The sequence below is a fragment of the Peromyscus eremicus genome, chromosome 17 (genome assembly GCF_949786415.1).
Source record: "Peromyscus eremicus chromosome 17, PerEre_H2_v1, whole genome shotgun sequence".
Lineage (NCBI taxonomy): Eukaryota > Metazoa > Chordata > Mammalia > Rodentia > Cricetidae > Peromyscus > Peromyscus eremicus.
The window spans coordinates 14,966,733-14,989,967 of NC_081433.1; the positions used below are offsets into that span (position 1 = coordinate 14,966,733).

The following is a 23,235-nucleotide window of genomic DNA, read 5'->3' on the forward strand; positions in this document are numbered from 1 at the left end:
CTGTAGAGCAGGCTGGCCTCAAACTCAGAGATCTACCTGCCTCTGCCTCCTGAGTACTGGGATTAATGGCATGCACCACCACCACCTGGCTGTGCTCCCTATTAAATGCCTAGGCCCTGTAGCTCATGTCACTTCTAGAAACCTTATAGAACTATGCTGTTCAACTCAACAGCCACTAACTACATGTAATCATTTAAGCAAATTAATTAAAATTAAATTTCAAATTCAGTTGTTTAGTTGTCCTTATACTAAAAGTGCTCAACAGCCATATGTAGCTAGTATACAAAGAAACCACATTCATCATTATGGAAGGTTCTACATGGCAATGCTACTGTGGAAATAGCCAGAAAAAAAGGAATGACATTCAATGTTGCACTGGACATAATGCAAAACCAAATACAACACAAAACGGTTAAATAAGTCATATTCACAGTAACTCGTGAACATAAAAAAATTAGACCAATAAGTAAAATGTGCAATATGGAATGTTACTGAGGATGTAGGGAAATGGGCATTCAAACATTGGCAGAAACATAAATAAACAGGAAGAGTTAATTTTAGACATTAAATCTAGACATGTACTCCAAGGCCAAGGAGAAGGTTTGGTGGGTAAAGGTGCCTGCCACTAAGCCTGATGGCCAGAGTTTGATCTCCAAGACTTGGTGGAAAGAAAACTAACTCTCATAAGTTGTCCTCTGACCTCAAAATACACACTGTGGCAGGCACACACACACACACACACACACACACACACACACACACACACACACACACAAAGTGAATGTGGTGGTTTGGATGGGAATGGCCCCCTAGGTCCTGTTTGAATACTTGGTCCCCAGCTTGCTGAACTGTTTGGGAAGGACTAAGTGTCACTGGGAGTGGGCTTTGAGATTTCAAATTCTCAGTATGTCTCTCTGCCTCCTACTTGCAAGATATGCTGTAGGCTGTTCCTGCCACCACGCCTTTGCTCTACCACCACGGCCTCTGACCCTCTGAGACCTAAGCTTTCTTTTAGGAGTTGCCTTGGTCAAGGTGTTTTGTCATAGCAATAGACTAGAACAGTAAATAAATTTTAATTTTTAAAAAGAAAAATATTATAAAAAATAAAGTATTCTAAAAGGAGATAAGCACTTTATTAACCTTCTATAAATGGACCCCAACGAGATCTCTTAAAATGCTAGCATCTGCAGGAATATACATCAAAGTGCTAGCAGTACTGAAAGTTAAAGTCCTGTGAGGAGTGGAGATTCCTACCTTTAACCTGACTCTGAGCTGTTTACAACTATTGTAACCAGCATACATTACTTGTGTACTTGAAGAAAGGGGTCTGCCCTAGAGTATTACATCCATCCGTATCTTTCCTAAACTGCTAACTCCTTCAGTTGAACTCTTTTTTCCTGAAGCCCTGGAGGCGTCGGGTATCCCCTTCCCACTGCAGTCTCCCCTCTCCATTTCCTTCCCTCTGCCCATCTCTTCACCTCGGCAGCTTCGGGACACTCTGACGTGATCCACCAGGAAGCTCGTTCCCTGACAGCTGTGCTCCTCCACAGCAGAGCAAACCCCTGCTCCGTCCCTCGGGGTGGAGTGAGAACTGGAGTCAGAGGGAGGGGCGAAAGCACGTATGTTTTAGACACACCACTTCAGACTCGACTCCACTTTCGAAAACCAATCGGCCAGTACTAATAAATCAGATGAGCAACTATGTTCCAAATGTGATGGGTTTATTTCACTCTGATGCAAAACCAAAGACTTCACTACAGCAGAGATCGCTAGAACCAAAGGTCATGGAAAAGTGGAGTGGGACATGCAGGACGTGATGTACAAACTGGGGAGTCAGATCATTTTCTTTAACATGACACTACGTTGTTGCTGAGGAACATATTTAAATTAACACTGCAGAACTCAACTGAAATGTGGCACAAACATGACAATCTCCAGGCATGCCTTCAAGGACCTCTCTTAGGATGGATTTGTAATCTCTAGACTTCAGTGTGGGAAGGATTACAATTCTTTGGAAGAATAAAAAGTTCACACTTTTGAAATTTCACAGAATTTTAAGGCCAAAACATAGTGGGTTCACTTCTCTTGACTTCCAGGGACAAATGATGTTCTACTCAAAATCACATTAAGCTTCCAGTTCAAATCCCAATCCAACCTTGTGACCTCCTGCATTGAAGTTCTTTCCATCTATTAAAGCTGACAGGGTCAGTTTGACTCCTAGGAAGAAGAAATTACCACATTATTTGCAGTCAGAATGGTACTTGGACTTAAATATTCTAGAAATAATGAATCTGAGTCAACGGCATGGAGTATAGGTAGGCCTAAGCTATACTATACTGGCACAGCTTGTCTAGTCTGCTTACCTGGGCTGAGCAGAGCACAAGGAAGAAAAACTATCTGGAGTTCAAGATTAAAAATAATGGGGAGTGGGGGTGGGGGGTGGAGAACCTGGAGAGATGGCTCAGTGGTTAAGAGCACTGACTACTCTTCCAGAGGACCCAGGTTTGATTCCCAGCACCCACATGGCAGCTCACAACTGTCTGTAACTTCAGGATTCAACACCCTCACACAGACATACATACAGACAAAACACCAATTTAAAAAAAAGAAGAATGAGGGACAAGCCAACTTCCAAGGCTGTGACGAAAGCGTAGTTAGAAGTACACCAGAAGCACTTGTTCCTCTTCCCTTCACCTGCATGACTAGCGATTAGAGGCCTGATCAACCACGGGGATTATCGAAGTTTCTCCTTTTGTATTCATTTCCTTTTTGTAACTTTCTACTCTGACCCTCCACTAATTCATTCTTTTTTACATACCTGGTCGGAGGGTCTGCGTATAACCCAGTCCAATTAAACTGGCATTATTTACTTTGGCCTACGATTAAGAGAAGAAAGTAAAAGCAATTAGAAAACAACTTCACATCATTCCAATGCAAAAACTGCTTCATGCTCAAGGTTTTTAAAGGTAAAAGCACACTGGAGCTTAATCTAGAATTATTAAAACTGAAAAAAAAATAAAGATAATTTTTTAAGAAGTCAATAGGACTGATAGGAATTGTGGGTAATATGAGAATGTATGTTTTAAAGTTCTTAAACAGATTTTCAAGCACATTGTGACCAAGCATCTCTACGTACTGAATTTTGTTGTTCTGAGTCTCACTAAGTAGCCCTGACTACCCTGGAACTATGTAAACCAGACTATCTTTGAACTCACAGAGATCTGCCTGCCTCTGCCTCCCAAGTGCTGGGATTAAAGGTGTGCAGCACCATGCCTGGCCTGTACTGAATTCTTGAAGATTCCAATTCCCAACCTCTGCCAGTGATTAGAGCACGAACTCTGCTGTCATAAAACCAGGTCTGAACTCCTATTTTGACACTACTGCCTCCTGTGACACTGACCTAGTTTCCAGGTTATCTGTGGAATGGAATAAACAGGGATGAGGCTATGTCTCTTCACCACACCAAACAGTGAGGAGAATTACAGGGATAATACATGTAAAGCCTTATATGCAGAGCTCAACTAAGAATATACTGAGGCCAAAGGTCCGACAACAGCCAATAGGGGAGAAATTAGGACTAGAACCCCCACTTCCTGCCTTGGACATAATGACCTTTCCAGTACATGAGTGAGGTCATGAGGTTAATAAAGCACATGCAAACTGTAACGGCACTACAGCACGTGTTTACAGCTGGGAGCCAATCCAGCAGCACATTCTTACAGATAGAGAAGTTTTACAATCCAGCTTATATTTAGCAGCGATGCCAAAACGAGTGTTGTTGCTGCCAGCTGTCCATGCCAGGTTTATTGACGTTTCAATCTTCTCATTAACTTTCTGATAGATGGAGCCTCCAAATTCAGTACCGTCATTCCTGTTTTCACGGTGTAAAAAAACAAAAACAAAGTTTGAATCATTGACTAATAAGACATGGAAACAAATTCTACAACTATCTAAACATAGATTTCAACTGTGCAACTTTGGAGTCTAGCAAAATTCTAGTACAAATGACTATTAAACAAGAAATAAAACCAACCAATGAAATATCTAAAAGCCTAATTAAAGCACAGTAGCACCTGATTCATTTACTTGACTCTTCTACATAATATAAATTTCTTAAGACACAATTCACCTATGTTCAAAGGCAGACACCTCAGGTAAGTATATAGTCTGTAGGTATCTTTTATGGAATTTAGAAACTATAACCTATAACCTCTCTTTTATAGGCTTTAGGTCCATAAAGACTGTGGAAAGAGAGGTAAAACTATAGGAATAAAGACAATACTAGCTTTTACAATCTGTTTCCCACAGAGTGAGAAAACACTTTCCACACAATACCCAGGAGCACTGCTCCAGATTGAAACCCATGGCTCTTTCAAGTATCCCATGGTTTCCTAGTAACAGTGTTCTGATACCATTGTCTATATTAGAGCATCCCACGAAGAGCAATACCTCAGAAACACACAGCTCATTCCTGCCTATAATCCCAGCACTGGAAGGTACTAGCAGATCAGGAGTTTAAGGTCAGCCAATGCTACATAGTGAGTTTGAGGTTAGGCTGATCTACATGAGATCCTGTCTTAAAACACCAAAAAACTAAATATATTATAAGTCAAGTTCAGGCTGATTCAGCCAACACTGAAATCCAGGATTATTTTGAGATCCCTATTATTTCTGAATGCAGTGGAGGGAGTAACTAGGTTCTAACCAAAGATGCATGAAAATCTCCACAAAGAATTACCAAAGAAGTTCCAGGACACTCAAATTATTTGGCGATTATTCTTAAGTGTTCCAAACATCTGCTTCCAGATACAGTCAAAATAAGTCCAAAGTAACAGTGAAGTATATATATGCTCTGGGCTGTCTCTATTCAGTGGTTCTTTTACAAATTCTAAAACATCCCAAAGTTTGAGGTAAAAGCTGACAGCAACAACTAAGAGCAGCGTATCATGATGTACTCAGTTCATGAACTTCCTAACAATGAATGCACTGCTAACTATGAAAATGTACAGCAGGACTGGTATCCACCAAGCAATTTTAACTTCTAATCACTTTTAACCTTCCTATCATGTAACAGCTACTACCTCTCAGGGGAACAGCACTTGCACTAAAGACAATTATAAACACTCACACATGAGTATGCAGTTGGAAGTCTGCAGCCTTGTAACCAAGAGCAAAATTATTCTGAGACAATTTGGATTTGGCTGTGTCAAAACTCATCTGATAGCCAGCAAGCCAACCTTCAAAGGCCAACACAGCCCAGCCATAGATGGTCGGTCCAGAAAAATCTATATCAATGTTACTGCCAATACTAAAACAATCACGTTTAAATGAGGCCTTTAATTTCCCGCTCTTCTTTCTGTAAAAACAAACAATACAATGAAAACAATGTGAGTCTACTATTTCCAGTGAATTGTAATGTAAGATCCTCTCTAAAGGTAAATATTGTTTTCATAGATGACATAATATATGGAAAAATGTTTCAAATGACTTAGCTCTACAAATACAACTCTGTTAGGATTAAACTACATGTCAACAGTTATGATGGTACACCCTTTAATACTGGCACCTGGGAAATAGAGGCAGGTGGATCTCTGTGAGTTCCAGGAGAGCCAGGGCCACACAAAGAAACTCTGTTCAAAAAAGAAAATAAATACATAAAACAAAGAAATGTTTATGTCATTATGTATTCCTCACCATGAGTTGAAATAATAAAAGTATTTTATGATTAATCTCATAAAGGCATGAATGAATCACTAGAGAGTTAACAGATATGAAAATTGTTTTGATGTTCTGCTGCACAACAGGGTCACTACGCATAAAGTACTATATATTTCAAAAACAATGCAAGGGTTTTAAATTTGCTTTCCACTCAAAAAAATGATAGATGCTTAATGAGATAGATACTTACCCTAGTTGATTAATGTATACACATATTCAAACATTACATATTACCCCACAGATATATACAATTGTGTCAAAAAATAAAGTCCATAAGTCCACGAGTAGTAAAATATTTCACTGCCAAAACAATAATCTGAAGATACATATAATATATATACAAATTTATATATATAAATATACACAGAGACACGAGAAATAAAGTATCTTTAAATATTTTCAAGTTACAAAAGTAACATCAAAACACATTACTAACTTATTAATGGTATTTCTACTAAAATACACTTGTTTGTTGTAGATAAGGTCTCAATAAGTAGCCCCGGTTATCCTGGAACTTGCGGAGATCCACCTGCCTGTCTCCAGAATGCTGGGACTAAAAGTGAGTACCAACATATGCAGCAGAAATATATTCTCAATAATAATGCTGAATATTCAGAATTAGTTCTAAATAACCTTTGTCTATTAGTTCCAAATAGTCCTCCCAAGGCTTTTAAGAGAATATCTGTTCTAAAAATAATTAAAACATGTGAAGAAAGGACAAACCTATTGTATGTCTAAGAACAAATTCCTCTTTGCATTTATCTAGCACCTCTCCCTTCAGATAGCAGAAACCAGGTTGAACAGATAAGTGACACAATGGGGAAGCAGACTAAGCCTAGAGGACTTCCCAGGCTCAGAAATTAAGTTAGCAGCACAACCTCTCACTCTGGTCCCTTACAATCAGTAGAATACACTCTTGCCATACCCATTAGTCTTTCAACAGATAGAACTATGGTCTCAGACCTTCCAATTCCCAAGATAGATGTGCCTGTTTAAACTTCTTTACTGACAATGTTATGCTGCCTTGAGGAGCTCTTTCTTTAAAGACATGCAAAAGTATTCTAGCATTGCTAAAACAAGTTCCCGTTTCTCCCTGCCCCTACAGTTCCCATTTTACATTTCCAATGCTAAAGCTCTAGGCCTTCAAAAAGAAATCAGAAAAGAAATAGGTTTGGATAATTACCCTGTGTTTGGTACAAATATGGTATCAAGAGTCAGTTTCAACCCTTCCGCCAACTGTAAAACAAAAATTTGTCAATTAACCATTAATTTTCTATTCTTTAACTAAAAAAAGCCAATTCTAAAGCTTCCTCCCACTTTCTCTTTAATAATGAAGTCATTAAAGAAAGCCAGATAGTAAATTATATAATAAATTACCTCCTCATCTTTTCTTTCTTCCTTTTTTCCAAGACAGGGTTTCTCTGTGTAGCCCTGGCTGTCCTGGGATCCCTCTGTAGACTAGGTCAGCCTTGAACTCAGAGATCCACCTGCCCCTCCCCACCCACAGTGCTGGGATTAAAGGCATGCACTACCACTCTCCCACTTTTATGTCCTATCTTTCTTCATCCCCTTAACTCCCTCCCTCCCTTCAAGCTTTCCCCTCCTCCTGGTTCCCTTCTCAAAATATAAATTAAACTGGTTATGGTAGCATGTCCCTATAATCTAAGCTACTCAGGAGGCCGAGGCAGAACACCTTAAGCCCAAAAGTTTACAACCAGCCGGAATGACATAATGAGGACCCCATCACAAACATTTTAAAAAGGTGCCAGGCATTGTGGCACATGCCTTTAATCCCGGCACATGGGAGACAGAGGCAGGTGGATCTCTGTGAGTTTGAGACCAGCCTGGTCTACAAAGCTAGTTCCAGGACAGCCAGGTGCTGTGGGATGGTCTGTATGTCAAGTGTGTTACTGGTTGGTCAATAAATAAATCACTGATTGGCCAGTGGCTAGGCAGGAAGTATAGGCGGGACAAGGAGGAGAATAAAGCTGGGAAGTGGAAGGCTGAGTCAGAGAGACACTGCCAGCTGCCACAATGAGAACCAGCATGTGAAGACGCCGGTAAGCCACGAGTCATGTGGCAAGGTATAGATTAATGGAAATAGATTAATTTAAGCTATAAGAACAGTTAGCAAGAAGCCTGCCACGGCCATACAGTTTGTAACCAATATAAGTCTCTGTGTTTACTTGGTTGGGTCTGACAGCTGTGGGACTGGCAGGTGAGAGAGATTTGTCCTGACTGTGCGCCAGGCAGGAAAACTCTAGCTACAAATGGCGCCCAATGTGTTGGCAAGAGTTTCCACCTAAAACCTGAGAAAAGATTCTAAAACGGAGCTAAAAACAGCTTCCTAATTGTCTCTCTCAAGTGAGCGGCAGCTGCCGGTTTGAGCTACTTATGGGTTCCTAGCGTGCGCGCTCGACCTGCTGCCGTATGGCAGGAATGAGGCCTCTGCAAGTGGCACATTAAGCTGTGTGGTGGATTTAGCCTTTGCTAGTACAAAACAAAAAAAGAGGTTTCTGGGCTACACGCTGCTTGGATAAAAGCATAGAGACCCACAATAGCTCCCAGAGCTGGCGGTAAATGTACCACCGCCATGTTGGGAAGCTGAGGTGGGCGGAGCCAGCAGCCACAGCTGCTGCAGTTTGAAGCAATAGATTCACAATAAGACAGATTCAGATGTAATAGTTTACAATGTGTGTAAAATATACGTAGGCTTGAAAGAGACAAAAAAGGTGATATATACAGTTATATAAACAAATACATAGTTTTAAAAAATAAACTCTTTAAAGAAAGAGACAGTAAAATTAATATAAAAAATAAGCCACGTAAAGATGAATATTACACAGAGAATCTGGATTGTGTTGTCTCTGGGATTTTTAACTGCAGAAAAACATTTGATTGTAAAAGCTGTTGAGTTATGCCAAAATGTATATTTTAAAGGTACCTTGACTTCAAAATTTGGATATAAGGATATGTTGCTTTGGAAAAGAGTCTCTGCTTTTGTTTCCACAGAAAGCCAGAGGCTATGGATTTGTTCCAGATTAAGATACATCAGGTTTGACCAGCCAAGACCACCTGAAAGGTCTCTGATGACACCATGGCCCAGATGATCCAACATCCAGAATCCTTTCAAGGCAACTGGCTCAGACAATACAGCCTCATGGACTATTCCATAATCCTAAAATTTTCTTTGTGTCCCCATAAGATACAGCGGCCCCCTCCAGCAGGAAGTAGTAAGAGAAGCTACGCCCAAATTCCCAAATTATATGTAATTTTACTTTGTTAAGGTTAAAACCTTCCTTTTTGGAAAAAAAAAGGGGGGGGGGGAAAGTGCTGTGAGATTTATCCTGACTGTGGGCCAGGCAGGAAAACTCTAGCTACAGCTAGGACTATGCAGAGAAACCCTATCTCAAAAAAAACAAAAAACAAAAAATTTTAAAAGGTTAAAATGTATAGGATAAATCCTGATACATTAAATAGCATAAATTATTGTCAAAAAAGAATTACTCCAATGTAACAAAATAATCTTGCTATTCTCTTGAAATAACTATAAGATAACCTGACACTTAACAAACCAACTTCTTTAGCTGTACCTCTTTATATGTGCCAATACACATAGACGTACCTTGAGAACCCAGCTAGGAATGGGGCACACTCTTGTAATTCCTGCACAGGCAGGAAAATCAGGAGTTCAAGGTCAACCTCAGCTACGAAGAAAGTTTTGAGGCCAGCTTAGATTACATGAGATCCATTCTCCAAAAGAAAAATGTAGTGCCCTGTACACAGTGGGTATCTAACAAAAATCAGCTACTTGGTTTTCTCCTTGAAAACATTAAAAAAATTTAGCAACATTCCTGGGCAGCTAATTTGCAAAGATTACAAAAGTAAAATGAATTACCAAGAGTCTGTCCTACTTAGGAGAGGATTACTGTGTGACACAATTATCAGAACAAAGACACAGTGTGCATTTCCAGAAATGTTAAAACACGCCAAGGAAAGCAATAAAAAAGAGAAAATATGGTAGAAGACATTGTAAAAATCCCACTCATTATATTTGGAGTTTGTCCAATTTTTAAAAGATTTTATTATTTTTAATCATGTGTATTTGTGTGTGCTTGTGTGGGAGTATATACACATGGGTGCAGGGCTTGTGGGGCCAGAGGTATTAGATCCCCTGAAGCTGGAGTTATAGGTGGTTGTGAGCCACCTGACAAGACTCTGGGAACTGAACTCAGGTCTGTGTAAGAGCAGTAGGTGTTCTTAACAGCTAAGCTATCTCTCCAGTCCCAGTTATGCTCATTTGATAGGAAAGAGCTATGAAACCTACAAATAACGTCCACTGCTTTTTCTTACCTTATTCTCCCAAGAGATTTCTGTCCCAAGAGTATTGTCTGTGTTCCACTTTTGGGTGAAGGTGAGTCCGTAGTCACAGACCTTATACTTGGTCTCTAGGTTGCCTGATGCTTTCCCTGTATCAGTATAAGCATGACCTGAAGTAGAAAATTCCTGGTAAACAAGAGAAAATAATTATGTTAAGATTAACTCACCAAACAGAAACCATTCACTTCAGAAAACAGTGTTCAGTGCATCAGAAACCACTGTAATTTCCTTTTTACCACAACCCTACCCTTCAACAGTGTACCTCCTGCTTTCTTTCTGTTTCTAAACAGGTTTAGAACTTTAGATTATTCCTCCCTTCTTATTGATATTTATTATTCCATACATTCCTTTTTAATGGTCATATTAAATTCTTAACTTTAAAAGAAAAATATCTCTGCTAGAAATAAATGCCTTTATTAAAAAGGCAAAAATACTGAATTTTGAAGAATTTCACTTTCATGGCCTAAGATGACTATCAATTCTCTATAATACTTGTCAAACTGTAAATTTAAAAGTGCTTAAAAATCTATAAACAATACCTCCCACATTCTCTGTTTATAGTCAACAGTTTAGTACTTTGTGACTGGGATGTGGAGGTAAGGAGGGGGTGCAGGGGTGAGGGTGAGGAGGGGGTACTGGGAATGGGGTGCGTGGTGGGGGTAGGGAAGGGGTGCTGGAAATGGAACCCAAGGCCCTGCCCACATCTCTATCACTAAACCTCAATCTATTGTTTTATCTATGACTTATTTTTACTTTATGTGTATATATGAGTGCCTACATGTATGTATGTATACTATGTGCATGCCTGGTGCTCATCAAGACCAGAAAGGGGATTGGATTCACTGGAACTAAAGTTACAGGCAATTGTGTACTGCATGTGGGTATGAGGAACCAAACCTGGGTCCTCTGCAAGGACAGCAAGTACTTTTAACAGCCAAGCCATCTCTCCAGCCCCAACTATTGTTTTCTAGAAATGTATTTCCATGGTCTTGTGAAGTAGCTTAATGGTAAAGTGCTTGCCTAGTGTGCTCAAGGCCCTGGGTTCCATTCCAGCACTGCAAAAGAAAAAATACGTTTAAAATAAACTTGATCATTTTCAACTATATACTGACACAGCATTATGTATATTTACATGTTGTGAAATATGAATACTTCAGCCACAAAACTATATCTGTAAAACTGTCACCCTAAACTCTTTCAAACAACATCAAAATTATCTACCCATTTTCACAGTAAAACAAAATTTAAAAAACCCTCTTTCCTCCCTCTCCACCTGGCCTACCCGCTAAAGTACAAAATAATCACTATGAATGCCGTAAGTATATCTCCTCCCAACTTAAATGTCCTTTCTACCATATTAGCAAGCAATTAGGAAAAGACCTTCTTCTAGGGGTAAGCAAATGGTCAATAGCTGTCACTGACAATCTGTGACTGTCACGAAAGAAATTTACTGCCTGATCCTGTTTCAAGGAGTATTTCTGAAATCTGGCCAGCGGCAGTGAAAGGTTACCCTTCGTAAACAGTTCTGTTTCACTGTCGACAACATGAATCCTCCCTTAGCCCTAACTCGAGATCTAGACAGAAGAAACCACTGGGAAGCTATGATGTTTATTAACACTACACAGAAAGCTTCCAAAATGAAAACTATGTCCACTTAGGGCAAGGCCTTGAAAACAATACAGCATAAGCCATGTTTAACAGCTCAGGTTAATTCCTTAAGTTGCGTTTAATAATAAATCTAATGGTCTCATACTGTAAGTTTTACATTCACTTTTCAAAAATGACAAATACAGCAAATGTAAATATCTTGGCGTCATTCCACATCTTCCTTCCATCTCTTAGTCTGAAGCTCTCTCTATGGAGAATCTAAAGGACCAGAAACACAAATTCAAAGGGAAGCTACAACCATTCTAAGCTGAAGTCCAGACACTGCCTCAGTTTGGGTCTAATTTGACAGTGCAGTCAAGTGAGTATAAAATCCATTCACAACACGAAAACGGCATCTTCAGCTATGCATTTAATGCTAGTAAGCAACACAGAGAAAGGCCCTGTAAAACAGAACCTGAGAAATGCACAAAGAGGATGAAATGTATCCTAAATGAGACAAAAGCAGCCACAGAGCAAGCGCACAAGGTTCTTTCTCACCATCTGATGCACATCGCCACCGCAGCAGCATGGAAGGGAGAGAAAGGGAGAGTTAACTTCTCCAATACAATCCGAACTTCTGAAAGGTCTATTTCAACAGAACCATATGCACACTAGCCTCCTTAGCGAGGCAGGTCATATAATCACTCATTCATTCATTCATTCATGACCAAGAAACCCAGGGAAAGTGACAGGACAAACCACAGTTGTGCGGAGTTCAATGCAAAATATCATACGAACTGCATACACTTTTCATCCTTCTAATTAAACAATTATATTCATAAGTAAAACCTGCATGGGTTTGAATAAGCAAGCACCAATTAAAGATGTATCTTGTAAAACTAAATCTGAGAATAAGGTGAATTAAAAGTTCACCTGGGTGATAGTCAATGTTGTAGAGCACCAAAAAAAAAAAAAGGAAGGAAGAAAAGAAAAAGTTAGCCCACTAGACTCAGTGGCACAGGCCTGCCATCTGTCACCTAGAAGGCTGAGGGAAGAAGGTTGAAAGTTCAAGGCCTGTCTTGGATACAAGGTGTGTTCAAGGACAAAACTGGTACTTAGTAAGACCCTGCTCAAAAAAAAAAAAAAAAAAAAAAAAAAACCAAAAAAATAGAAGTAGGGGGTCTAGGGATGTAATTCACTAGTAGAGAGCACTTTCCTTGCCTGCACGAGACCCGAGGTTCAATATGCAGTACCGGAGGAAAAATAGTTAATCTATTTGCTAAGATTTATTGAATGTCTGGTTAATGAAGTTTTGAAAAATATGTCAACATCTTGACTTCCAATAAAAAAGATTGGGCTGGGCGGTGGCGGCAGCACACACCTTTAATCCCAGCACTCGGAGGCAGAACCAGGCAGATCTCTGTGAGTTCGAGGCCAGCCTGGTCTACAGTGTGAGTTCCAGGATAGGTTCCAAAGCTACACAGAGAAACTGTCTCGGGGGGAAAAAAAAAAAAAGAAAAGAAAAGAAAAAGATTGGAAGAGAAAGAGTTAAAAAACAAAAAATAGGAGCTGGAGAGATGGCACAGTGGCTAAGAGCACTGGCTGCTCTTCCAATGGACTATGGTTTGATTCCCAGCACCCACAAGGTGACTCACAACTGTCTGTAACTCCAGTCCCAAGGGATCTGACTCCTTCTTCTGGCTTCCTTGGGCACCAGGCACACATGTGGTGCAGACATACATGCAGGTAAAATGCCCACACACATAAAAAAAATTAATTCACTTCTAAAAACATAAAATAATCTCATATATGCACACATATAAAAATACATTATATTTCTCTATTTTGCATAAATCCATAATGAAAACACAGATTAAAATTAATTTATTTTGAGAAAATAAATAAAACTTGTATGACCCATTGGTTTCAGTACTCATACATATTTATGAAAGCATAAACATTGAGTATAAATATGATAGAAGTCAAAAATACACACTCTGTTTCACCTAAGGGTAAGATACCTGATACTCTAATGAAGACACACAAAGAATCCCCTGCCAAAGTTAACCTAATTGTCTATCGGCTTCACAGGCTCAATGAACTCAGAAAAGGGCAAAGCTGTGGGGTATACAACTGTGTCAAGAGGATGCTGTTTTACAAAACAGTAAACAATTATTTTAAAATCAGTTCCCTTAAATTAACATGCTTTACCTATTAGAAATGTATTAGGTACTCACCACTCCACTACAAGACTTGGTTCTCAGATCTATTTTGACCATGCCAAACCCTAGAAACATTAAAAAACAAAGCAATATACAAAATTTAACTCTCGCTCCAGTTTTTAACTTAAAAAATATGAAAGTAATACATTATACATCCCATATGGAAAATACATGGTATTCTCATCAGATAAGAATTCGAAAAGAAGCCGGGCGGTGGTGGCGCACGCCTTTAATCCCAGCACTCGGGAGGCAGAGCCAGGCGGATCTCTGTGAGTTCGAGGCCAGCCTGGGCTACCAAGTGAGTTCCAGGAAAGGCGCAAAGCTACACAGAGAAACCCTGTCTCGAAAAACCAAAAAAAAAAAAAAAAAAAAGAATTTGAAAAGAAACTGAATTATAACAAAAGTATAAATTCTAAAGGCTCTTAAAATGAATAAACTCATACTTTTAAAATATATAAATGTATAAGTATGTATAAAATGTATAAAAATGAATAAACCCATACCTTTTTAAAAAATGCACTATTTTACATACTAAAATTACTCAAAAATCTATGCTGTTGTGTGTATATACATATGTGCACATGTATATTTACACGTGTGTGTGCATGTGTGCGTGTGTGCACATGTGTGTATGTGTGTGTATGCAAGGTAAAAATATAATGAACATTAGTAAGAAAAAAATCAATGTGTACAGCACAGAAAAATTAAAAACTTAAAATTTCAAAACTTCAAATATTTTCTACTTGTGAAAAATATAATATATTGTTACCAAAAAAATAAAAACAGGACCTATGCACTTTCATTAAAAATTGGTATATTAAAAAGCATTATATGGACCAGGCGATGGTGGTGCACGCCTTTAATCCCAGCACTCAGGAGGCAGAGGCAGGCGGATCTCTGTGCATTCCAGGCCAGTCTGGACTACAGAGCAAGTTCCAAGCCAGCCAGGGCTATGCAGTAAGACCCTGTCTCAAGGAGAAAAAAAAAAAAAAAAATTATACAGAGAGGCGATAAGCACTTTATCATACACAGAACTAGTGAAATGAGCATAAATATTATAGGTGGATGCTACTTCATATTATAAGTACTGGATACATTTATATATGTGTGTATATGTATAATAACTGCTCTTAATGTTTGTAAAGGAGCCTAATGAATAAAAGATAAGAGGCTATTAATAGCTCTTAATATTTGTGATGTAGATTAATGGTCACTTACTCTTATTTTACTAACAGAGTATCTTACACACTTTACCAACTGAGCTATTCTCCAGCCTACAAAGCAAAAAGTTTAAGGATCTGTAAAAACATGCAACTAAATCCTCAGAACTCATCACTAATCCTGACCCAACATAAAAATTTACCATTGCATACTTACCATACCCTTTGTTAAAGACATCCTTGGCAGCCTTTCCTAGGTCACAGTAAGTTGGTGTGTTACACATATCTTAAAAATAAAGACAAGAGAGTAGCCATTTAGTACGTTCACTCCTAACTCATCTTTCATCCTGAAAAGACATTTTTCTTCCTTTGCATCACTAACACTAATACTCTAATGTAACCAAAATTCAAAGAAGGTATTCGGCTCCTCCGACTAGAAAATACGAGTTTCCTCATGAGATTCAGAGTTTCTTTTTAATTGTATTTCAAAGAAAACAAAGTTCTTACAGGTTTTGTTCAACTGTTTGATCTTTTCTGTGTACGTATTTGAGTGGCGGGTATGCATTTCTGCAGGCACACATGCATGTGTCTTGTTCCTCAGGTGCCATTCATGATTTTTTTTTTAATTTATTTTATTTATTATGTATACAGTGTTCTGCCTGCATGTGTCTTTGCAGGCCAGAAGAGGACACCAGATCTCATTACAGATGGTTGTGAGCCACCATGTGGTTGCTGGGAATTGAACTCAGGACCTCTGGAAGAGCAGTCAGTGCTCTTAACCTCTGAGCCATCTCTCCAGCCCCATTCATGATTTTTGTTTGTGTTTTTTTGTTGTTGTTGTTTTCTCAAGACAGGGTTTCTCTGTATAGTTTTGGGGCCTGTCCTGGATCTCGCTCTGTAGCCCAGGCTGGCCTCGAACACACAGAGATCCGCCTGGCTCTGCCTCCCAAGTGCTGGGATTGAAGGTGTGCACCACCACCGCCCGGCTACATTCATGATTTTTTGGGACAGGGTCTATCTATCACTGGTCTGTAACTGAGCTACCTAGCTAGACAGAGCCCCAAGGTCCTTCTGCCTGTCTCCACCTCCCCAAGGCTGGGATTACAAATACACACCACTATGCTTGGCCTTTTCAAATAGGTTTTGGAAATCAAACTCAGTTCCTCAGGATTGTGTACTTTACCAACTGAACTATTCCCCAGACCACAGAGGGAAATTTTTAAGGAAATGTAAAAACATTAGATTAAATCCTCGGGGTTGAGGTGTGAGGGCCTAGGTTCAAACCCAATTCCACACCCCACAGGAAAAAAAAAAGTATACCAGCGCATGCCTCTAATCTCAGCCCAGCTGTTAAAGCAGAATAGAACAAGTTCAAGGACAGTCTAAGAAACTTTTGGAAACTCTGTCTCAAAAAAAAGGGAGGGGGGAAGGTTTAGAAACTTTCAAGGTTGTCATATTTTGCTGCTCTGAAATTCAGTTCCTAAAAGAGACCTGATGGCTCAAGCCTGCCCTCCCAGTTACTGAGGAGGCTGAAGCAGGAGGATCACAGGGTTAGGCCCATCCTGGACCACAGAATGAGCTCAAGGCTGGCCTAGGCAACTTAGTCAAAGACAAGAATAAAAAAGTAAAGAGACCTGGGAACATCAGTAACAGTAGAACATCTGCCTAGCACAGAGGCGCCCAGGCTCAATCCGGAACTACAGCCTCACTAAAAAAAGCTTCACCGGGACTGGAGAGAGAGCGCACCAGTTCAGAACACTAGCTGTTTTTCCAAAGACCAGAGGTTCAATTCCCAGCATCCACATGGCATCTCACATCATCTTTCCAGTTCCAGGGGACATGGTGCCCTTTTATGGCTTCTACATGCACTGCACACATGTGATGCACAGACATGCATACAGGCAAAACATTCATATACATAAAACCATAAAAAAATTAAAAAGTGAAAGTAATTTCTTAAATGCTTTGAAGCTGGGTGTGGTGGTACATGCCTTTGATCTCAGTTCTCAGGAGGTAGAGAAAAGCAGTGAGTTCGAGGCCAGCCTTGTCTACAGAAGGTTCCAGTCCAATAAAAACAACATAGTGAAATCCTATCTCAAAACAAAATTTAAAAATAAAGTAAGAAGGCTTCAAGAGACTGAACTAGGTACCTCAACAGACTAGAACAGGAGGACTTCAAATCCAAAGTCAGTCTGGGCTATAAGATCCTATCTCCAAAAAACAAACAAAAAACACCTACTAACCGGGTGTGGGGGGGTGGTGGTGGTGGTGGTGCGCACCTTTAATCCCCCAGCACTTGGGAGGCAGAGGCAGGCAGATCTCTGTAAGCTTGAGGCCAGCCTGGTCTACAGATTGAGATCCAGGACAGGCACCAAAACTACACGGAGAAACCCTATGTCAAAAAAAACAAAAAAACAAAAACAAAAAAACCCCCACCTACTAAGGCTGGAATGGCTCAGCAGTTAAGAGCATGTGTCAGGCAGCCCATAACCACCTACAACTCCAGTTCTAGGGGATCCGACACCTTCTTCTAGCCCCTGCAAGCATCTGCACACACTTGACATACACACATACAAACACACACTATAAATAAAAATATTTTTAAAATCTACTAAATTAAATATACTCTTTCAGAATATAGTCTTTCTCAAAGCTTTTTAAAAAATATTATAATTTTACCATTAACCAGAAAGAGAATAGAATCCATCTATAGTAACCTGCTTAGCAAAAATAGGTGTGAATTTTGAAATTAAAACCTTTGAAAATCCAAGGTGCTTTGACTTTATATCTTGCCTACTCATTATTCATCCAGCTTTTGTAAAAAGCCACTAAGACCCTCATACTGAAATCTCAGTGAATATACCCTCCCTCAGCCTCTGCATAGCAAACCCCTGAAGCAGTTTCTGCTGTCTCCCTGTTAAAGACTCAGAAGCTGAGCTTCAGCAACCATGGAACTACCTCAAATAAACCCATTAGCTAGATTTTATGATGCCAGAAAATTCCAGAGTACCAGTCAGTTTCCAGGCATGTTCCACCTGGGGGCCACATGCAGCCAAAGACAGCAATGAATGTGGCCCACTACTACAAAAACAAACATTAAAACATGAGATTTGGGGCTGGTGAGACGGGGTTAAGGCACTAACTGCCAAGACTCAAGACCTGAGTTCTGTCCCTCACACCTACATGGTGGAAGGAGAGAACCAACTCCCACACGTTGTCCTCCAACCTCCACAATCAGGCAGTGGTGTGAACACATCTACACACAAAAATACACTAGTTCTCTAATTTGGGACTGGTAAGATGACTGAACAAGTAAAGGTCTTTGCCTCCAAACCTAACAATCTGATTCTGACGGCAGAGCACATATGGTGGATAGAATGAACTCCCCCAAGTCATCCTCTGACCATCACACATGGAAGAAGCAAAAGCATGCAGAAGGATGTGTACACGCACACATACACAATATATATATTATACATAGGCTGGGCATGGTGACACAGGACTTCAACCCCAGTACTCAGAAGGCAGAGACAGACACAATCTTTAAGTTTGAAGCAAGGCAGGGGTGCTACACAGTGAAACACTGTATCAAAAAGGGGGGGGGGTGTTGTTTTTCATTTGTTTGTAAGTTGCCTGCATGGTTCTTGAGCATGACTTTTATAGATAACAAAGTTGTTGAGCATGAAATTTTGTAGATGAAGTTGGGTAACAGTGTCAGCAGGTTGAACACATCTGCAAATTACATCACTATGCCTGAACTATGGACACTTCACAAATCCTTCAACTAAATAACCAATGTATTTACACTAAGTCCAACTCTTAATCTGAATTTCTGCTGGGCTTTCACTATAGCCCAGGCTGGGATTATAGTTATGTGTCACCATATTCAGCATGACTCATTTCCTAACCGGGGATTCATTTAAAAATTGTGCCTGTCAAATACACACACTGTGACATAAAATTACGAGGAAAGAACATACCAAAAAATCATATATACAGTCAGGGCAGGAGAGATGCCTCAGTTGGCGAAGTGTCTGTCACACAAGCATGAGGAACTGAGTATGAATCGCCAGGGACCCACACAGCATTCGAGTAGGGACAAGGCAGAGACAAGAGGAACCCTGGAGCCCACTGATTAGCCAGCCTGGCCAAACAGATGAGCTCTCAGCTCAGGGGAAAGACCTTTTCTCAAAAAAAAATAAATAAAAGAGCAATTAAAGAAGGTACCCAGTATTAACTACTGGACTCCCCATGTACACATGTGCACACAAACATGTACATATACCACATAAACAAGTCCACACACACCCAAAAAAATTATAAAGAGACAGGAGGTGGCTTATGAGTAAGGCACTTGTCTTACATAGATAAGGCCACGGGTTCTTCTATCTGAGGCACAACCAAAAGGAAAAGTTAAAGAGTCAAGGCAAACGATGGTGTTGGTGTTCTGCATCACTCTATAATAAAATTGTGCTCTATGCTACAGGGTTTAGAGTCCACTATGAGGGTAATCTGACAATTCCAGTAGTGATGTAAATTGTTTGTCATAATCCTGGGAGGGAGGTATAGAAATGCAGGTCTCACATATTCAGACAGAAACGTTTACAGTTTTAGGTCTTCATACTGATCAGGGAGAAAATACACTAAAATGGTCAAAATGTCTAAGTGCTAATCACAAGCTTTTAGCGTTTGATTGACTGTTTCTCAAAATCATCCCTTTGCAAAAGTCAAGTGGCTAACTGAACTCGTTGATGCCGAAACCGTCCTTTATTCGGGCCCATGATTCTGATGGGAAATGCACTGCTGGTATGATCAAGCAAAAATCGAGAAAACACAGAGCCTCCATATTTCTGGAAAGAGTGAAGCTACCACCTCGCATTTCTATTAGCTCTACAAAACAGATATGCACCATGCCCCCAAGGCTGCATTCGACCCCGAGAGGAAAACAAAAGGCACTAACTAGATACTACAGCTTCTCTTTTGTTCCTTGTTTCTGCTTTTTAAGATGCATGAAGAGCATCCTCACTTCGGCCGTCGGGAGTGCAAGGCACGCCTGACAGATGCTGGGGGCACGTCAGAGAGGGAGGTGAGGGCAAGGTTGGGGTGTAGGTTTGGGGTTCCAGAACTCGTCCTCTCTAGAAACCGCCCTCCTTCCAGCCTGGCCCCGGGCAGATCGCCAGTGCGCACGCCGGGCGCGGCGGAAGGTCGCGGCCCAGGGAGGCGACTCCCGCCCTCAGGCGGCCAGCAAGGTTCGGGCAGCCGGGGTCTTCCCCGGCTCGCCTCGCCCTAGGCCGGCGTCCCTCAGCTTCTCCTCCGCGGCCTCGGCTCGTCAGGCCCGCCGGCCCTCCGCCCACCCGGCCCGTGGCAGCGGCCGCCTCACCTACAACCCGAGGGTGGGCCCGGCCCGCTCCACCAAGGCAACGCTGAAGGTCTTCTCGCACCAACGCCGTCTGCGCCTGCGCGACCTCGCTCCCCGCCGCGCCTGCGCGCCCGTCGCCCCAGAGCGCGGGTGCGCGCGGTGCCGCGCCTGAGACCCGGCGCGCTGGGGCCGGCGGGGGACGCCTCCGCCAACTGTCCGGCCTCGCGTGCGCGTGCGCAGGAGCTCCCTACACCCACCCCTCCCCGCGCCCCGCACCCCCGCCCGGCAGGCGGGTGGCCGGCGGGGGTTGAGGAAAGGGACACAAAGCGCCGGGAGGACCTGAGCGCTGGCCCCGGAGGCGTGGGTTCTCGCGAGAACGTGCCGCGGCCGTGGCTACTGTTGCCTGGAAGGGGCGCGGGCCGGGCGCGAGCGGAGGACAGAAAGGGGGGACTCTGCGGACCGACGCGTGCTGCCAGCTGCCATTGTCACTCCCAGGCCCCGCCGACCTCTGCTGGATGACTGGCAGATCTTTCTGGGAACATCAGTCCGGGTCGATTCTAATTTTAAAGTGTGACTCCGCGTCTTCGCACAGTCGTCAGGCTGAGGACGCCTAAGGCCCCCAGGGGACAAGGGACTGGAGATTCGAGAGCACGCAAGTTAATTCACAGAGGAGGGAGAGCTCTTCTTCAGCAGAGAGCCCAAGAAAGAAATCAATGGAGGAGAAATTATGCAAGCAGAAAGCCACTACTTTAGAGCCACCATAGTAACAATTGATTCCTTAGAAAATGGTTAAGGATGTTCCTATGGTTTCTAAGAATCACTCCATGGATTACTGACTGAAGTGGAAGAGAGCTTCCTTCGCAGCAAGAAAATCGCCTTAACCAAGTGACTGAAACTAACATCACTGCGAGGATAGATTGACTTCTTGTGCTCTGTGGTGCACAGAAAGGGACACATGACAATATTCTTGAAAAAGCGTGTAATCTATTAATGAGGAAGCAATTCCAAAATTAAGGGACATTCTGCAAATCAAATATTTAGTCTCTTTGGGGAGGTCAGTGTCATGAGAGATGAAGACGGTTCTAGATGCAAGAAGAAAAAAGAAAGATTTAATGCTAAACGTTTTTGTGATTCTAAGTTGGACTGTGGATAAAACGAAATAGTTGTTAAGGAGCACTACCAAAGCAACTGGGGAGAATTGAGTATAGACTACCTAGTACTGCAGCAACATTAAAATCTTCTGAGGGTAATGTGCCTTGGTTATGTAGAAGTGGCCTTCTTGGAGATATTTGTTAACATGTGTAGAAGTATGTCTGCCACTAACTTTTATTGAAAATATTTTTTTCATACAATACATTCTGATCATGGTTTCCCCACCCCCAGCTCCTCCCAGACTCTCCCAACTGCTCAACTCCATGCCTTCTTTATCTCTCTCTTTAGAAAACAGTTAAACAAACCAGAATTTTAAAAAAGAAAAATAAGAGGAAGTACAAGAAACATACACACATACAGAGAGAGAGAGAGAAAGAAGACCCATAAAAATATAAACATGGAACCATGATATGCAAGTAAAAGACAAGTAAGAGTTTTTTAAAAATGCCCAAACTTAATGAAAAGAGAAAGAAAGTCCACAAAAATACCATTATTCATTTCGTATGTACATCTACTCTTGGGCATGGAGCCTACCCGTCAGTGTGAGACTCCATTGAAGAAAACAAATTTTTCCTTTGCAGGTGGATGTCAATTAGAGATAGCTTTTTGGTTAGCGTTGGGAGCACCTGTCTACTTACCCTCTTAAAACTGGAACCCCATCTGACTTGAAACTACAGGCTCTGTAGTTTGGTAGTTTCTCTGCCATCACTTACACATGTCAGTCCTGTGGTGTCTGGAAGACACTGTTTCCTTGGTGTCTTCCATCCCCTCCGACTCTTAAAATCTTTTCACCTCCTCTTTCAGAGAGTTCCCTGAGGCCAGAAGGGAAGGATTTGATAAAGACATCCCATTTAGGACTGAGTGTTCCAAGGTCTCTCACTCTCTGAATATTGTCTACTTGTGTGTTTCTGTATTTGTTCCCATCTACTGTTGGAGGAAACTTCTCTGATGATAGCCGAGGTAGGCACTGATCTAAGTCTAGCAGAGGATTGTTAGGACTCATTTTGTAGCTAAGTTCCTTTATCAGAACAGTAGTGTTTGGTTTTCTTCTAGGTCCATGGCCTATCTAGTCTCAGGTTATTGGCCACCAAAGCTGTATCAGGCATGGGTTCCATATCATGAGTGGCCTTTAACTCCAATCAGGTAGTGGTTGGTTACTCTCATAACTTTTTGTCCACCAGTAGCACATCTTGCAGGCAGGTCACAGTTGTAGATCACAGTGTGTTGTAACAGGGTTGGTGGTTACTTCTGGTAGCATGCAGAGTACTTGACAGTACCATGAACAATAAATAATCAGTAGGTATGAAGACTCTAGTTAGGCATCATCTCAACTTCTCCTTGTTCAATGAGATATGTAAGTGTTGTCTTTGGCAATAGAACCTTAGCATCAGTTGGTGGAGAGCAACCAATAGCCTTGGCAATAACCTGAGTTGTTTGGGGATTTCTAGGGGACCCTTTGGCCAACAATTCAATTAGCTGTAACCCTTTCCTGGCTCAGGAGGTTTTACTTGATGGTAAGAGATATCTAATTGGGCTTTGTCTCCTCTGATATTTGGTAACTCCATTTCGATTTCTTTCATAGGTGTGTATTTGAAGAAGCTTCTACTGTAGTAGGTTTCCATATGACCCTTCAAATGGCCCTTAGTGTTAGCTGGCC

The 23,235-nt window shown here is 41.3% G+C and overlaps 1 protein-coding gene across 4 annotated transcripts; it reads right to left on the reverse strand.

Moving 5' to 3' along the window:
* Positions 1–1,704: 1,704 nt before the first annotated feature.
* Vdac3 (voltage dependent anion channel 3) lies at positions 1,705–20,580 on the reverse strand. 4 transcript variants are annotated; one of them, XM_059244273.1, is made up of 9 exons: positions 20,448–20,580; positions 15,290–15,353; positions 13,923–13,972; positions 10,072–10,224; positions 6,902–6,954; positions 5,129–5,356; positions 3,721–3,871; positions 2,819–2,876; positions 1,705–2,217 (listed from the first exon to the last, which is right to left on the reverse strand). In XM_059244273.1, the coding sequence occupies exons 2-9, from the start codon at positions 15,303–15,305 to the stop codon at positions 2,126–2,128; spliced, it is 801 nt and encodes a 266-aa protein (XP_059100256.1). In that variant the 5' UTR covers positions 15,306–15,353; positions 20,448–20,580; the 3' UTR covers positions 1,705–2,125. The 4 variants fall into 4 exon arrangements, with proteins under 4 accessions (XP_059100256.1, XP_059100254.1, XP_059100255.1 ...); XM_059244271.1 differs by having other exon boundaries at positions 15,285–15,353; XM_059244272.1 differs by lacking the exon at positions 20,448–20,580 and adding an exon at positions 20,028–20,374 and having other exon boundaries at positions 15,285–15,353.
* Positions 20,581–23,235: the final 2,655 nt, after the last annotated feature.

Excerpts from the sequence above, each read along its gene's own strand:
- Vdac3 (XM_059244271.1), bottom strand. The coding sequence starts at position 15,351 with ATGTGTAACACACCAACTTACTGTGACCTAGGAAAGGCTGCCAAGGAT. Across the intron at positions 13,973-15,284 it reads TGTCTTTAACAAAGGGTATG|GGTTTGGCATGGTCAAAATA; the intron begins GTAAGTATGCAA and ends TAATGTTTCTAG. Across the intron at positions 2,218-2,818 it reads TACGCAGACCCTCCGACCAG|GAGTCAAACTGACCCTGTCA; the intron begins GTATGTAAAAAA and ends TCTTCTTCCTAG.